This window comes from Pollicipes pollicipes, unplaced genomic scaffold, assembly GCF_011947565.3.
Source record: "Pollicipes pollicipes isolate AB1234 unplaced genomic scaffold, Ppol_2.1 Scaffold_4881;HRSCAF=5763_pilon_pilon_pilon, whole genome shotgun sequence".
Lineage (NCBI taxonomy): Eukaryota > Metazoa > Arthropoda > Thecostraca > Pollicipedomorpha > Pollicipedidae > Pollicipes > Pollicipes pollicipes.
The window spans coordinates 39,350,358-39,368,323 of NW_023596576.1; the positions used below are offsets into that span (position 1 = coordinate 39,350,358).

General features: G+C 49.1%; 1 protein-coding gene across 1 annotated transcript in view; it reads right to left on the reverse strand.

Moving 5' to 3' along the window:
* Nucleotides 1–582: 582 nt before the first annotated feature.
* Nucleotides 583–17,966, reverse strand: part of LOC119101206 (uncharacterized) — a 40,133-nt gene continuing 22,749 nt past the window's right edge. Inside the window, exons 6-7 of the mRNA XM_037224501.1 lie at nucleotides 2,873–2,993; nucleotides 583–1,516 (exon numbers count right to left, since the gene is read on the reverse strand). Of these exons, the coding sequence (XP_037080396.1) occupies nucleotides 1,199–1,516; nucleotides 2,873–2,993 (439 nt within the window). The 3' untranslated portion in view covers nucleotides 583–1,198. The remainder of the gene's footprint in view (nucleotides 1,517–2,872; nucleotides 2,994–17,966) is intronic.

Here is a 17,966-nt window from a genome sequence, read left to right on the forward strand (position 1 = left end):
TACCTGCAGTCTGTTAACGACGCGGACGATAGGTGTACCTGCAGTCTGTTAACGACGCGGACGATAGGTGTACCTGCAGTCTGTTGACGACGCGGGCGATAGGTGAAGCTGCAGTTTGTTAACGACGCTAGCGATGCTGCCTCGCTGAACGCCCAATAAGTACCATATTCCGTTGCCACTGCCCAGCTGTATCGTGAGTCACCAGCCCGCCGATGGATGGCGGCCGAATGACCACTGCCGCTGAGCGCCAGGTCAGAACACGCACGACTTCCCGGCAGGACATGTGGGCTTTGGCAGGAGATGCGGGCTTGGACGAGATATGCGGGCTTGAGCGGGACACGCGGGCTTGGGCAGGACATGCGGGCTTGGGCAGGAAATGCGGGCTTGGGCAGGACACGCGGGCTTGGACAGGAGATGCGGGCTTGGGTAGGACATGCGGGCTTGGGCAGGACATGTGGGCTTGGACATGACCATGTATATCTGAACTAGTGTCTCTGAATGTCTGCTGGCCCGTTTGCATCGTGCCACCACTCTGCTCTGAACCGTGACGAAACTGAAAACATGATTTTTCCCATTCCATCGTATATTTTTGCTTTGCCAACGGGCTTTCGTCGGGTAATTTAATTGTGGAGTGAAAAACCAACACGTCTGAAATTGTTAAGTCAGCGCCTATTAAACGTAACAGACGGTGGATATTGGACAGCTTGAGCGCTGTCAGCTATATTGTGAACGACAAATACAATTCTGAGTGCAAAAAATGACACGTTTGTAGTCCTTTGGACGATATCGGAAGAACAAGTGCAATATACATGCATGACCCTAATCTAACATGAAGCCGACTCAGACACAGCACACTAATAAACTCGGCACTGTCTTAGTAGTTTTGCTACCTCAAAAGGTGAGGAAGCTCCTTTGATTCCATGGCAGACTGGAGGAGTTAAACTTATTTACGTTCCGCGCAGGCTAAGCCCGACATTTCGAACATCTCCCCTCCAGTTCATACGTCACAATTATGCGCTGCTCCCCATAGCATGCTCGTTTTCGCGAATGGTCTACACGCTAGCCAGGCACGCGAGTGGACAGGAACACCATTCCAGGTGGACTCGATCTTTGCTCTGTTGACACCGGCATGCGAAGACGACACGACGCTGACTCAGCCTGACTCGAGTCGCCCGTGGCTCGCGCGTGCCGACCGCTGCTAGCTGGCCTCACTGGAGTCGTCTATGTACCGCAGCTGCTCCCTCAGCGCGGTCGTCGGGTCCACAAGCGTCTCCTCGTTGACGGCGTCCAACGGCGGCGCCTTGTACTCCACCAGCCGCGTCTGCGCGTCGGAAGAGCGGCCGCGCGGCGCGCCGTTCTGCTGCGGCAGTTGGTCGGGTCGCCGCCAGGTGTCAGCACCGGCGCGGCCGCCGGGCGGCGTCGGTGTCTCGACGGGACTGGCGCGTGGTGAGCGCGCCACGCGCGGCGACATCTCCATCTCGATGATGTGAGGCCGACCGCCCGAGTGTGGGAACACCTGAGGCAGGGGTAACGGCGTTAGGCCAGAGCAGGTCAAAGGGCGGTCGGTTCCGGCAGGTCGAATCGACCGGCAGGTCGAGTCGACCGGCATCTCCGCCGCATCGGTCCTTCACACTCGTGCCGACGCCGTAGCCCGGAGCGCTTGTGCATCGCTCGCCAGTAGTCCCACCGATTTCCAGCGCTGTTGTTGAAGTGTGTGAACATCGGAGACCTGAATGTGATTAGTGAACCTATTTTTATTTCTGTTGCCTGTTGGTCCAAAGCACGGTTGTTTTCGGCCCAAACCGCGAGTTGGCCTAAGAGCGCACATAAGATAAATGGAGATGACCGACGTGCGTAGCAGTTTAGACAATCTAAGCCACCAAGAAAAATAGACGCTATTATTCAGCAAACAATCGCTTATGTCTAAGCTGTTTTTACGGAGTCCACTCCATTTCGGACGGAGCTTTACTTGGCCAGTCGTCTGGAAGGGACGACATGGTGAAAAATTACTTTCTACGAGCGCTTCATTTGGATCTAGTTGTTCATTGGCAAAGCACTTACGTGTGGTTGTTACCTATGACGCCACAAGTGGTTACGTCACACACAGACGACTGTACTGCAAGGCCTACGAACTGTTATGACGCACTCTCCTTTGACGCGGTAGGTCGCACCTTGTGGACACCGTTTGGCAATAAGGAACGGGCTGATGTTCATGTGTTGGGTCCCTAGGGAAGCTGTTTACAGCTAAAACATCAAGACTTCACTCTGTGCAAACTCATGTTTTAAACGAGAAGACGAACCTGTGATTTAATTGACCTGCGTCATGTCTTTTGACCTTATTTATTATTCCTTCAGGGCTATATCCGTGCATATTTAGCTGAACTTGTTCAGCTAAATTCTGAGACAACAATCTGTGGAATCTGACACACCGTATTCGATTTAATCGGATGTTGCGAGCTATCAGTCATTTCCCCAAAACACGTGCACAAGTCACCAAACTTTTTGAACTCAATTCAAAAGCTATCAATTACGGCTGGTGATGGATACTAGGCTAGCAACGTGTAACAAATTGCAATCTACGGTATTCAAAATTTGTTCGTCTGGGACGCTGCCCAAAATTTACAACTGCACCACCCGCTTGAAAACCAAACCGAGTCTCATTGATTTATAGCTAACAAAATGTTTGGTTAACGACCAATATCACTTAAACAGACCTGTAGGCACCTGTTCCACCTCTTGTGATTATTTTCCGGTTTGCACAATGAGCGCACAGAAATCATCATGCAATTTCTGAATGTCGCGTGCGCAGGCCGCCCTGATTGGAGAGACTTCAGCGCAGATCCCCGGACGGCCAGCTGGGTGCTGCTCTCACCTGGACGCTGGCCGAGCTGCTGGTGGGGGACGCGCCCCGCACACTGGTGTATCCCATCACGTCGTTCTCCCACTCAGGCCTCTCATCCAGGTCTAGGTCAATGCCCAGCACGGCCTGGAAACTGCAACACAAATGGCGGCTTCAGAACGGCTTCAATGCCCGGCTGACGACGGAAACGAGCCGCAACCGCGCACCATCATCGGGCTGTTTCGACATCACCAACATTTGACTTCAGCTTTATGGCGTTGTGTGGGAATATACGATCTAAAGTTTCCAGGCGCCTTCCCCACCCTCTCCATTCCTTCAAAAGGTCCGCCCCTAGTGAGTGTATCATTTACGTAAAGTTGTCCGCAACACACGACAGTGATTCCAAGACGACTGGATCAGAGAGATATTTTGGGCCGTTGAATGACACCCTTTTCTTCTCTGCACCATCTCTAATCACAAACATCCGTGAACAGTGAGAGGGTAGACAAAAGCGATGCGTCCGGACACTTGGTCGAGTGGAGAAGAGTCAAGTGAAGAAGTCGATCGAAAAAAGTCGAGCGTAAAAAGTTGACAGGAAAAAAGGTGACAGGGGTAAAATTCGAATTGAAAAAATCGATCTGAAAAAACTCTTAAACTAATCGTTGCTAGGGATTGTATTCTGCTGGAATCAGGGAAAAAGGCAAAAGACGAAAAGTCTGAATGGACAAAAACCGGCGACAACTTGCCGAAGTTTACGAGGTACTAATGCTTGTTTACGATGGCGCACTCGTTCTCATAAGCACAGCTTGGAACGCCGAGTACTAACAATGTAGCGCATGTTTGCTCTATAACATCATTTACCCGTACCTCCTAGCACATTGAAAGTCGATAACTTGGCCCAGGAACTCTGTACTCATAACTCCGAACACAGCGGAGTGGTTTTCTTTTCATTTGGAGGGGAAGGAGAGGAATGGAGCCCAACCTCAACTTTCGGGAGAAAGTGAGTCGAATGTGAGTCGAAATTTTTCGTTGCGACCCTCCCCCCACCCCACCCCTCCACCTAAGTGCGTGCCATTCTAGAGTTGAACGAGAGCGTTCGTGTATAGTGGGCTGTCATGGAATAGTTTTGCTAAGCAAATGAGCACTGATCATGAACAACAATGATCAATTTTCATAAAAATTGCATAAATTTCATTTTGTATGAGTCGTAGCATGTTTAGAATAGATATTTCGAATGAAAGTCTCTGCAGTTCCGAACGTTGTCCGGGAGCCGTAGGCGGAAAGTCATTGAGAACTGATTCTCATTAATTTGTCCTATATTTATGGGATGAAACACTTGAACCGATAAACGCAGCGGCACGTTCACCCGACCAAAAAGTCATCTGGGCTATCTGCCTGACTCTCTAAGCTCTCCATAGAATCTTATCTGTCCAAAATAGTGGCATTCGTCACTCAAAAGGAATTCGGTATAGATACATGTTCTGAGTGACTGACCTTGTTGCCGGCACAACCCCTTATCTCGTCATTTTTGTAAAAAAACACACTGTCGTGTCTTAATCGTATTAAAATATATAAAAAGCACCCAGCTTCAAAAGACCCTCACAGTTTTCGAAGCGAAGGTGTTCAACATCACACAGCAAACGGCCATCATCACATCACATCACACAGCAAACGGCCATCATCACATCACATCACACAGCAAACGGCCACCGCGGTGGTAGGCAGCCATGCAAGGCAACCATCCCCTGGTGTCGGGCACAAGCGCAGCCTTGGTTCCGGCCCTCGTCGAAAGCGGCGCGGCCCTCAGCCTGGTCAGGCAGCCCACCCCACGAGCGCAGACCAGGCGGTCAGTGGGAGCAGGCATGTCGTGACCTCAGACGCGCGTCATCAAACACGCATCGAAGCCATCCCTGCTGTCTCGCGTTGCGATCCGTGTAAACAAATCCTTACTTGTGGTCCAATCTTTACGGAACCTTTTCAGCTATTGCGAGGTCGGTTGGGGTTTAATTCCAAATTCAATGTTATTAGGCCCAACTGTAGCGGCTGGCGTCCAATATGAAGCGTCAGACAGATAGACTCCGACCACCCCAGCTCTCGTAGCCCTGATCGCTGCGTCGGCTCAGGTCTAACATGATCAGATTCGTCAGGCGAATTCACGCGCTTTGGCGGCCGAACTTGGATCTCCACGGTCACTGCTGCGCGTGACCGTTCCTCGAAGGCTGCTGTGCCGAATTGATCCTGATGTCCTACCGCCTCTAGCCTCCATCCGTTCTCCGGCCACCACGGCCCTGGACCATGCCGTGACCTGGTCTGGCCCAGCAGACCGTTGGGCCAGACCCACACCAAGCGCATCACGCTCGCTGCCAGCCTGACATTGACACCTGCCAAGCGAACGCGTGTCACAACATGCAAGCCGCTCCAGCACGAGTTTCGATTTACTTACATAAGTCCGCCAAATAGCAGCTATTTTGTAAAGGAAATCGACCCGTCCAACCGACGCGTCCAATCGAGAAATGGACGTGCCAGAAGCTGACACGATAGAACCCACGATGAGTCATGCGGCTTCTTTTTGCAGTAAGCTACGCCGCCCGATGCTACCGTCCGGTATGCATACCTGACGGGTCACACCGCGCCTCGTTCACCATACCGCTGCTTGTTCGCACGAGCACTCTTCACCTGGTGCCTCGGGGCTGCTGAAAGGCCGCTAAAAGCAATCAGAGCTGCTCGTGCACATCGCTGTTGGAACACTGGTTTATCGTGCATGTCGCTATTCAAATACCGGTTTATGCGCGTCGCGTCGCTGCTGGCCGAGGCAAGAAGTTACGTGGATATCTGAGAAAGGGGAGTAAAATGGGCGACATCTAATAGCGCTGCACATTCCATCACCGGCAGCGTTTTTCACTCACTGAATCCGTCGCTCCCGGTCAGCACCATAACAGGCGGCCGCGGCGCACAAGCGCAGTGACATGTCCGAGCGCCGTCTTTCCACCCTTGATCTTGCTCAGCGATTGCCGGTTCTACTCTACACTTCAGATGAGCCCGATGCCGACAGTACCGCAGAGAATACGAACATCGCAGATTTGGGGGAGATCAGACCTCGCGTTACCCCCGACAGGCTCCCGGGGACTGTGGACTGGACAGCGTTGCGTCACGGTACCAGCTACACTTTCAGGTCTTTGGAATCCATGGACAGAATGACAGAACTCCGAACAATTCATTCGCACACCTTAAACCAAACGACCTCCCAGGAAAACCAGCTGCTCGTCGCGACGCTTACGACATCAATTGTGTCTCTCTTTTGGGTAACGGTGGCTGTGGGAAAGTGGAGAGTGCTGCCACCCGGTACTTTCTGGCTACATGTATCGCCAGATGCATGTAGCCAGGATGACCAATCGTACATGGCCATCACAACCTGATCTGAGCCCTGGTTAGCATCTGCTTAGCATCGCATGGATCTCGACCCTGCTCTATAAGGAGAGGGTCGTTGTGCAGTAGTGGTGGTGATGAAACGCGTAGTTGTGTAGTAGTGGTAAGGATTTGATTTTAAGGCGCGTTAACTGCAGAGGGCATTTCCACCACGCGACATAATGGTCACAGAAGCGATATAGGTGCGTTGAACAGATCAGAATTGGTTGTGCTGTTGACAGGTTTTGCACACTGCTGAAAAACAGGAGAAGATACCCGATGCATTGGCCGTCTATGTGCAAAAATGTTGGTAGCAAAAGTTACTGTCTGGCGACTATTTAACATAATGCGGTAAGCTTAATCAATAACTGCAAACAAATCGGGTTAGATTTACCTCGTGTTGGGAAACGTAAGGCTGCAGATTGGTAAGTTGTTCTCCCTGACGTCTTAAACCACATCATGCCAGCTTTACGAGGCTAAAGACAACTTTTTTTGCAAAAGACAAAGCATTTTGACCTTTAACAAACAAAACGTTTTAATCGCATTAGGAGTGCTTAAAGAGAATGCTCCACATTAAAGTCGGGCTTTGAAATGGGAAAGCCATTTTTAACAAGAATTCAGTGCAGTTCACAGCCATATCCTTTCTAAGACATAAAGCAATCTTGCTCCTGAGTCTGATACCCGAGACTTATGCAGACAGACTCAACAAGCTTATGTCATTGCGTACCTACGCACGTAATGATGCTTTCCTACATGCTATTTACGCGATGATACAATACGTACTTCTTAAAAACACGATAAAACGGATAGTCGTTGCTTCCTTCGCATCCATTAATTGACTTGTTTAGCTACCGGCTACTTCCAATCTGAATAAGCTGGAATACCAGCCAACAGGACCCATCTGCCAGATCCAACAGTTTATGGTATGACTGTATCTACTAATTTGCACTTTCATCGGCACGTTAATGACACCGTCTCCAAAGTCAGTAGAGCACCTGGACCTCTCTACCCACCATCGCGACTTCTGTCTCGGCATATTCTCAACGACATATATGTGACTTACATTCTTCCTTTGTTTGATTATTGTGACGTAGTATACGACGCACCCTTGACAGCCAGGAATTCCCTTAGACTTGACAGATTACTGTACAGAGCAGCAAGCCCAATCACCGGTGCACTTTACAGAACACACACTCGCGCACTGTTGGACGATTTGGGATGGAACACTCTCAAATCACGAAGGAGCATGCATAAGCTGACGCTGTTCCACACCTCCATCCACAACAAACATCTATTGCCAACAAACGTCACTGTACTTCCACCTGGCTCACGAGCACTTGCAACAGGACACCCACTACGCAATGCAATGATACTCACATTACTACCGAACATAACCACAACATGCCAAAAATCCTACGTTCCATCAACCACGAGAAGATGGAAGCAGCTCCCGCCTGAGGTGTCATATCTCCAGTCTTCTTGTTCCTTCAAACGGGAAATGTGCCAGCGTTGCGCTGTGGCCACGACTGCGGTCTATCACAGCTTTGGATCCAGGTATGGTGACATCCTTAATACTAGGCCGGGATCGTGAATCTCAGGCGTTAATGCCCACATGTTCGAAACTCAAAATCCAACTACACCTAGTCCCTCTTGCCTGTGTGGCTATGCATATGAAGACCCTAAACACATTGTATTGAAATGTCCTCGATATCATGAAATCTGAATGTCATTGCTACATAGAGCAGATTGCATCATTCCAAGCTTTTCTGAGCTGACTCATGGCGAGCAACTAAGTATCTGTCTTAGGGTTAACGGTCTAAAAGATTGCGCTAGGTGTCAGAAAGCAAAAATTTTCCAGGCATTTCTTTTTTAGACCGAACGATTCGCCTAAAAACTTCCAGCGGGCGCGGGCAGCAGACGGGCCACTGGTTGACGTTGCCGGGCCGGACGTCCGCCGCCGGCTCGGGACGGCTATATGTGTATACCGGAGCGGCGGCGGACGCCTGGCCCGTGTCGGCTTACAGATCGGACGAGTGGGCGGTGGGTCGTGGGTTCTCTGGCGGCGATGACCATATCTTGTCATTGTTAGGAGAGGCGCTCAGATTTAAGCGCTACGCTTATGCGCCAATATACTCATCATATTACGTACTGTTTCATGTCCATAACCGAAAATAAACATAAAACATAAAATATCTCCGAGTCGATGAATCACGCAGCACGTTTCAAGTTCTTCACCACCAGCATAGACAGCAGTGTCAAAGCCAAGGATGTTTTTTCATCAGCGCTGACGTCGCCCGAAACCAGACGGAACGCAACCATCTCAGGCCTCCAGTACGCCGAGTGGAAATACATCACGACCAAAGCTGTTCCGACCATTGGCTTGTTGACCGTCCGACGCAGAAGGTCCTGGTACAGCCTCAAGTCCCTGCTGGGGAGGGTCGCGACAATGCACCGGCATGACCGTCAGCATCGACGTCACCACCGACGACGTGGCGCCCCTGAGAATTGCCTGAAGCACCTCTTTCAGTACCGGACGGGTGGCCAGTCGGCGGTCGGGGCAGCGTCGGCGGCGATGTATCTCCGCTTGGCTGAAGCCCGTGACGGTCGTGTTTCGTCCGGTTTCCGATGACGTCAGCGCCGCTAAATAACGGCCATGGATTTGACGTTGTCGTCTGTGCCGGTGGTGAGCTAGTTTCAAGATGCTGCGCCATTCATCGACTCCTGCGTCGAATTGATCGATCTGACATATGAGCCGTCTGGGTGGGTATTCCAGTTTATTCAAATCGGAGTCAGCCGGTGGCTAAGCAAGCCAGCTGATAAATCCCCATTCACTGAATTTGAAGACTGAATTCCCATTCACTTCCATTCATTGAAGACAACAACGACAATGCGTTGTGTCGTTCTTTTAGGAGGTGTGGAAACCTCACAGATATTTCGCAGAGAATGGTGTGTCAGTCATTGATATGTTTTGCAGGCGTTGAGGCCGGTGGCAAGACTTAGATGTTAGAAGCCCCCAGGCGGATCAGCATCTTGATAAGCCACTTAAACTAGACACACTTTACTGTTTAATGATGTTCAATTTAACACGGATTCATAATGATTTTTGACGGAGTGATTGTGTGATCGTAGGGTCCGCTTGCTAGGTATATCTATTCTCCTTTGACAGGGCTTGACGTCAATTTTTCTTTTGATTGAAATCGAGCGGAGGACAGAAAGGTCACACAAAAGCCAGATGGGGCTAAAGAGCGGTCCAATGAACGCATATCATAGTTGTGGATTCACCGTTGTCACTCTTTCATAGCAAATATTCGTTTGGTATCCATCTTGACGCGTTTGAAATCTTTTCAGTGTTAATACCTGCTGCACTCCCTGCATCTTATTGTTAAGCATTGCTACCCGATCCCCTCCCCTCAAATCTTATTGCTGTTCAGCCAAATGTCACGCCAGCTGGATGTTCCGAAGTTGTGGAATTGGATTAATAAAAGAGAGTTAAGGTCTTTGCCTCAAGCGTCTAAGTCTACGTTAATGCCCATTTTTACATCGCCATGCTAGCGCCCTGGAGCGAAAATGGCTTATAACTACCAACATTCAAGCCCTTTGCGTGTCCCCTAAACATGCACCCGCGCCTTGAAGCGGAGAACCGGACTACCCCTGAGCAAGCATAATTTCACGCTTAGTGACACACTTGTGACACCATACTTCACCCAAGAATGGCATCCTTTTCACCCTTGGTGACGCCATACTTCACCCAATGGTGACAACCTTGTCACCCTTGTCTACAGAGTGGAATGACTACCTCTGCACGCAATCCTGCCCTCAACCAAGGAAGGACCACCCCTGTAAGAATCCTGCCCGACGGCATCTCACTCCGCAAGTTGGCAGCACGCTGATCTGACTTTGCGTTTCAGTAAAAAACATCAAAGTTACCCAAAACCACAAGCGGACCTAAAAGAGCACTTACTGAGGGAATGAGCTTTTTAAACCAAGACAAAATGTCTTGACGCGACCGAGCCACTTCAGCGTTGTAGGAGGCTGCATATTGGCTCAGCCCGGGTACGTCGCTGGTCGATAGGAGGCCGACCGGTCGTAATCTGGCGACCCAGATAGTTAAGCTCAGTCTAAAGCAGGCGAAATTTGCTCGGCCTTCGAGGCTCGGCGCGAGCTTGTCGAGAGCGCGGTTCCATGGTAACCGCTTGCTTGACAACGTCGCTCGACTAGTGCATCGGAGGTCGATTTGTGCGACGCACGAACTCCCGACTAAAAATTATGTGTGTCGGGTGCAGAGAAAAGAATGCCAAAACAAACAAAAACTGAAATTTGACTGACATTTTACTGATTTCATCCTTTATTAACGTTTCATTGTAAATTTCAATGTGACAATGGTGCAGGAGCCTAAGAATATTTTCGCTGGCTACTTTACTTCGCAAATCATGCCACATGATTACATAAACGTCAGGGCAAGAGGTATCTAGACGCAAATATTCAGCGAGAGTGATGAACAATCGTCGGAGTAAAATCCCTATGTTGCCAGCACAGCCAGCGCAGTTTCATTCCGCCTCCGGAGCACCTGGATTCCAACTGGTCAACGGCACTGAGCATGGCTCCACAAACCGCCATCTAACTTCCGGCTGCAGTTCTGAGACCACGACGTCACCGTTGTACTACCTTATTTCGCAGTGGCCGCTGGTAAATATTTCGGAGAGCGAACTTAACAGCGAAACTGTTCTGGTTAGTTCTGGGATGACGATATCTAGCTCATTCCAGTGTGATTTCGTATTAAGCGATCGGGTAGTTTCTGACGTATTTCGGTATGTCTGTGTGGAACAGCGTGGCCTCAAGCGAGTCACAAATCTTGTCATTGCTTGACTGCCGCTACGCAGGAAGCTATCGGCATTGGTGGACAATGGCTGGTCAAGGTTAACGCTAAGACGCAACGCAAACCAAGCAAGTACAGACATCGATTTCTTACCACTCACATTAAGTCAGGTCGTCTTCGCCACCGACGAACAATACTCATCACCGCGTTGCTGCTTGACGACAAGTCCCATCCCAGGATACTGTCATGAAACAGCTTATATACCACAGCAGATCTGGTGACCTGCCCTGGCGTCAGCTGCAGCTGCATGCATCAGCTATGACAGCGAGCCCAGCACGTATCTGAAGGCCGAGTGCTGCATGCAGGTGAGCAGGGCAGCAGCTGCATGCAAGTGAGCAGTGTGAACAGCGCTGCTATCCACCGTCTGCAGGGCCGGCACCGGCTTGGCACTTGGCTCTGAGGGCCAAGTGCGGTATGCAAGTGAGCAAGGCAGCAGCGCCCGTCTGATCAGCGCTGCTGTCCACCGTCTGCAGGGCCGATCCTGGCTTAACACCCGGCTCTGAAGGCTCTGAAGGCCAAGTGCGGTATGCAAGTGAGCAGGGCAGCAGCGCCCGTCTGATCAGCGCTGCTGTCCACCGCCTGCAGGGCCGATCCTGGCACGGCGCGCTGCGTCTGGCGGCCATCATGCCACGCAGCTGCTCGGCAATCATGCCGACCAACGATGCCGGCTGAATGCGTTTGCAGCCCCATCGTAAACGGGAAAATCACTCAAAAGATGCTCCGATCGTCTGGCTGCCAGCACCACCCGAGTGCGATAGGCCATCCCGTCACGCATCTCGACCCCGGTCACGACCACCACCCACGCTCGCACCCGCACCCGCTGCGGTTTTAGTTCCGCACAGCTGCCGCTGTGTCAGCTCTGGGCCGTTGCTCCCGAACGGTAGCCCGGCGACCTCGTTGTGCGGCCGAGGGCGAGCCCGCTCGCGGTCAGTCCGCGTATTTTACTGCCGCTGACCTCCGGTCCCCGCAGTGCCAGGGCATGCCGTCTACTGGCAGTCCGGCCGCACCCACCGACGCCTCAGGCGTGCTACCAAACTAACAGGCATTGACTTCTGCACAAATTTGGTGCATTTCAATACTTTGATCGATTAATTCAGCTTCGTGACATTATTAGCAAGCGCTCGAGTCGGGGACTGGGGGTCTGACCAGAGCTTTCCGGTTTGCCCTGAATAACTCCCGAGCGGTGTGGGCAAACAACATCAAACGTTACAGGGCTGTAGACAACTTAATAGACGATATTTCGATAAAAATGGATTAACCTCTTAAGACCCTGACCTACAACAGCCAGATACATGTTGTGGCTGCCAGCGAAGGCACTTGTCCGGGAATCCTTCACAGCTGATGCGACAACGGAGTCTTTGACGATGTCATTAAGCTTGGAGACGGTTTGCTAGGCAATTGGGCAATTTAAATTAGGATTTCAACTAATCTCACTCACCTTGGGTCATACATAAAGACCGCGTCAAAGAAAAAACCAAATAGCTTGTCTTAATGACAAATTTATAACGTAGTTTTTGCGTTGATTGCTAGCTACATGGCCACACGACGTCAACACACTTCGTATTTGACGCCACGAGCATAAGGTGAAATCGCTGCGCTAAAAGGATCTTGACCAGTCTTTGGCTTCCGAGAAAATGCCGCTGAGAGTAATTATTGACGCTGATTTCAACAGCTAAATTGGTAAGGTAGTCTGGAAAGTTTTAGAGGGCATTCTGATCTTTTACCTGACCTGATGTGACCACGAAAACTTTTTGTTTAGAACAGAGTATTTAGGTGAAATATGGTTGCGTGAGGAGGTCTGAGGGTAGTAAGGATACCTATCTCGATCTCGAGTTACACATTGTCTGCCCTTATTTCACCAAAAAAAACGCTGCAGACCTAAAAGATTTGACATAACTGAGTTCCACGTAAAGGTCTGCCTGCTCTGTGAATATCGTGTCTAGCTCTCTTAGCTTTGGATATTCTACGGGATCAAATTGGCCCGTTCTTACCCGACCGCGCCGTATTCAACAGACCACCCAGGCGCAGTTGTACAGGGAGCGGGGGGGGGGGGGCCTGGATTCGAACCCCGCATTCTAACGCCGTTTGAATTCCTAACTCTTCCCTTCTCGAGAATTGGGTTGGTCTTCCCTTCTCGAGAATTGGGACCTCTGTGGCGATATTGGAATCAAATTGAAGAGGTCAGGTCAAGGCAAGGTCAAGTAAGACCGAAATTTCCAGCAAATGAATTTAGTCGATGTCAAGGCTTGTCGGCCAAACATTTCAGAGGCGTTCAGTCTTGAAAAACTGAACACATCGTTTGACACTTGCCAGATGTGTGCATGACAATCGTCTCAATCGCATAACGCCGAATTTTGAAATGTTGGGGTTTAAAAAACAAGAGGTAATCTTAATCCAGGAACACCAAGAACGTTCCGCATTTTCTCTTCCTCGTAGTGCATCTTTGGCTTCTAATGTAAGCGACGGCTCCTGACAAAGCTCATGAGCACGACATGATAAAATGATTTCTTTGATAGTTTGTGACGTCTCTCATCACCCAGTTTTTGTAGACGTCTCGGTGCACTCGATGTCATTGGATTAAACAAAGCCGGCCATGGGAATTTACATAGACCTTAGCACCTGATGGTTTATTCATGTTTTCATGATGTGGGATTCGCTTAATTTCTGTCACGGGTCTTTTCTGTCACGTAAACTTGGTCCCTGAGGTATCGAAATCCAATGAGCTTATTCTAACACGCAAAAGGCCTAACTAATTGCTGAGGCATGAATTGTCATTGTAATTATCACAACCACTGTCCCTAACACACACAGAGTTAGCGATAGGGGTTAACACAGAATGTGGAATGTCGCGTATCTGCTTGATCTAACCACACCCTAGGAACAAGCTCAAAACGCCGGAAGAATATCGCGAGATGCACGTGCACTGCATTTGCATCAATGATGGATGAAGGAATAAACAACTTAAGGAAGGCAAATTTCACCACCGGTTCCTGCTTCCTCACACATCCTGCCTACCTTGCCAGGAGATGATACAGATATGAAATCAGCTATTGTTTTATTGTTAGGAAATGCTAAAACGGGCTTATCATCGCCAGTGGCGGACTTAGATACGGTCAGAAGAGGGGGAGGGGGAGGTAAAACTTACTAGGTTATATTACTTCAATGTTAAAAGGCTACGATGGCTGTTTATCTGTTTGGTGACCCTTCAGGCATCATAAGCATAAGTTGGTCTGGTACTTCTGCCAGTGTCTGATGCCGACGGAGTTCATCCCGTATACACAAAGAGTGTAATGGAAGACCAGAGTGTAATGCAAGACGCCCCCGCCTCTTCGAGCGTGCGCCTAATTCCTCTCTAGTTGTGGTTTATTAGACATGAACGCAATGCTGCAATCACCGACTGTCGTTGTAGCAGGCACTAGAACGGCAAAACCTTGCCATTCAGATATCAGGCTCGCATTCATGCTTCTAAACACTATCTCAATGTTTGCCTTTATACACCTCTGGAATGTCATTGGCCACTCGCATGGTTCAGGACCCCAGGGAAGAGGAAAAACATGAACATGCTGCTCAATGGTTTATCACAAAATGTATTCCCGTTGCAGCTCCCATTCCGCCAATGTTATTGCCTGGGGGCTCCTCTGGACGTGAGTTCTGTTCTTTCTGTACGTTAGTTACCGACACATTTTGATTACCTCCTTAAGTAAAATTACACGCCCGCGTAGGTCGCTTAGTCTCGCTCACATGGGCAGCTGGACACACGAACTCCCCCAGCTGACGCTGACACGACCGTAGCAGCTCACACGCATCACACATCGCCTAAATATGCTCACCTTGATGAGTCCACCAGGCTGGAACTCACTTCAGTCAAACACGGGTCGGGCATATTCAAGGAACAGAGGACGTCACATTTGCTTTAAACACTAAAGAACCCGGCATGTCTTCTGACGCCCTTTCAAAAATAATTATTCCAGTCGCCTCTAGATATTTAGGCAGCCCACCTTAAACTAGCTCCGACGCTTTGGAATGCAGCCGTCAAAATTCTAGGAGGAGTGTTTTATTCCGAAAATGCGTGATCCCAGCATGGAAATCCGGCTACCTGGTACACAGGTTTTTAGCAGGTTTGCCTGAGGACAAAGCGCTACCTTGGTGCTTCCAAAGACCTGAAATAGTGAGGCTAGACATATTGTGTCCGTCTGTCCATCCAGCTCCAGCCAGCGGTTCGTCCATCTCCTTGACAAAAACATAATCAAAATTGAATGGTGGCTGTGAAAGAAGTGCAGTTACGCAGATAACTTTATACTCGACCGCATTTCGTAACAGACTGACACTGCTCAACGTCCATGCAATCCGTCTTTATGTCTGACTTGTCCCGGAATACCAAGCGCTATTGTCAATTTCAAGATCAGTCTCCTTTCATGTGATCCGAAAGGGACTTCGGCATGCCAATTTCCAAGGCAATCTACGACGTCCGCCATCAATCTCGGGCTCAGTGACGACGTTAACCGCGCTTCTTTGTAAGCATTACGCGTTGATCAGACTCACTAACAACGGTAACACCTATATATATATATATATATATATATATATATACATATATATATATATATATAAACATATTACAAGCCTGTGTGGCCAGCTGCCAACCTCTCCTACGACAGATCGAGGGCATCCGGCGTCCCCAAGAACACGTCCACGATACAAGGCACCAGGTCCGCTCCAAACAAGTGACGTGCTTTTAGAAGTTTTACCAACGAACGTGATTCAGCGTGGTATTCATTCCGCAGGCTGTAAAATTACGTGTCGGCCCACGGGTTACGCCAATCGATTTTCACCACCACACATTATACAGTTACATAGTGAATCATGCAAATCTAACTACCGTCGGCCTACCGTTATGTGCATTATGTCAGCATTCATCGAAGCTCGTCATTTCCATAGCTATCGCCGTCCACGACAGCAGTTACACCATAAAGGGTTATTCCCAGACTTGCCTACCAGCCCGATATCAGCGCCCACAATTCAGCCGAAGTCAGTTATAAAAGCCGTCCTTTGTGCTCCACTGGCAGAGCGGCTCTAAACCGAGATTTTCACAGAACGGTTCTAAACCGAGATTTTGTCAGAACGATTCTAAACTGAGATTTTCCCAGAACAAGCACATGGCGTCCAATGTTTCCAACCTTGCTGTCTGGTGCCCCCGTCACTTCCTTATTTGGCTTAAGTGACGATGGACAAAGCATTCTAGTGACAGTTGCTAATAAATTGTTTCCATACAATTTAAGGATTTAGTAAACTGAAGGACACCATAAGGTCACAGCAAGGACGAACAAAGGTATACTTAAGGTCACGGCCTCTTTTTGAAACTCATATGGTACAGCTGGCAGTTATGAGTAACACGCAGTGACAGCCTCCCTTCTCGCGCGGCAACCCGCTATTGAACTTTAAACATAACTCCTCCAAGTGGTCAAAGTCGCTCCATCCAACCCTTTTATGTCAGATATGCTGCATGCACGCACCATACATTTAAAAGTATTGTAATACAGATAGCATCGCAAACACCGATATTAAATTTATACCGAAGATCGTAATGCCATTCCATGGATGCGTGCACACTGATGAACGGAGCAGATAACACATATTCTCGACAAGCAATACGCTTGCTGGCATCGCGCTAACGAAAACATTGCTGGCTGCTTTTCAAATGCTGGTGTTGCAGATGCCATTGGCATTTTAGAAAACCTCCCGGAAAGACGATGCAAATATGTTGTTAAATGATATCCGAGGGAAGCGTGGATAGGTGGAACAGCACGAGATGTTCCAATATTCTTAAAGCACGGAAACATGCTGCTGTATGTTGTCTGGCTGAGCCTCCCATGTAAGATTATCGGTTTCTGATCATGTCTGATCAAGATTTCTGATCGATTCCTATTGAATATTTGATTCAGTAGAATTTTGTATGAACTAACACAATTGGCAAGACTCTCTCACATTGAGCGCAAACGTAACACGCTTCAATGCAATGAACTGTAAGAAATTTAACTACACTATCTAATTTTGAGACACCAATTCGAGGGAACTGTAAGTGACCTGTCAACTCTCGTCGAACGTGATTCTTTAGAAAGTTAACGCGCTGCAGGTGCTGTGAATCTGGAGTTTTTACGTCGACAGATATGGACTTTAAATATACAAGGAAGCACAGGAAAAAGGGAGTGTTCCACATTTGTGCAGGGTTTTGAGCTGAAATAGCAATCTTGAAGATCATTCGGTGAAGTTCACAGCCCTGCCCTTCCTTAGCCCGTCCAATTTTTAAGCTACACGCCCACGAAGATTTGCAGACTTTTTCGTACGGGCTATTTCAAGGTCACCCAGGCATCCAGGACGCCGTAATAACATCACTGAAATCCCGCCATTCCGTTGGCTGCGCGACGATCAAGGCCAAGCAAACTATCACTGTCGAGTCGTTCATATCTGGCGGTCGTGAGCACGATTCCCAGATATAATGACAGTCAACTGGCTCCCAATCAACGTTGCGCAAGGTAGGGTCACGCAACCAAGCAATGAAGAAATGAGGAGCATATTTACCAAATAGAAAAATGCGCTATATACAGCAGTCTTCCATTTAAAGTACACCAAATGTTAAAAAGTGGGCTAATTCCATCCTACCTGGTGCTTGCTCAATATCCTCAAATATTGATCATTCCCTTCAAGCAACATTACAAGGCTCGCTCTGGTTGTGTTGCCAATACTTGACGATTCGAAACCGTTCCTAGTAACCATAACCAGCTCGTCACTCGTGACCATCAGCGCAGCTTTGTAACATCGAGTATTGCCAATAAACCCAACGTTTGC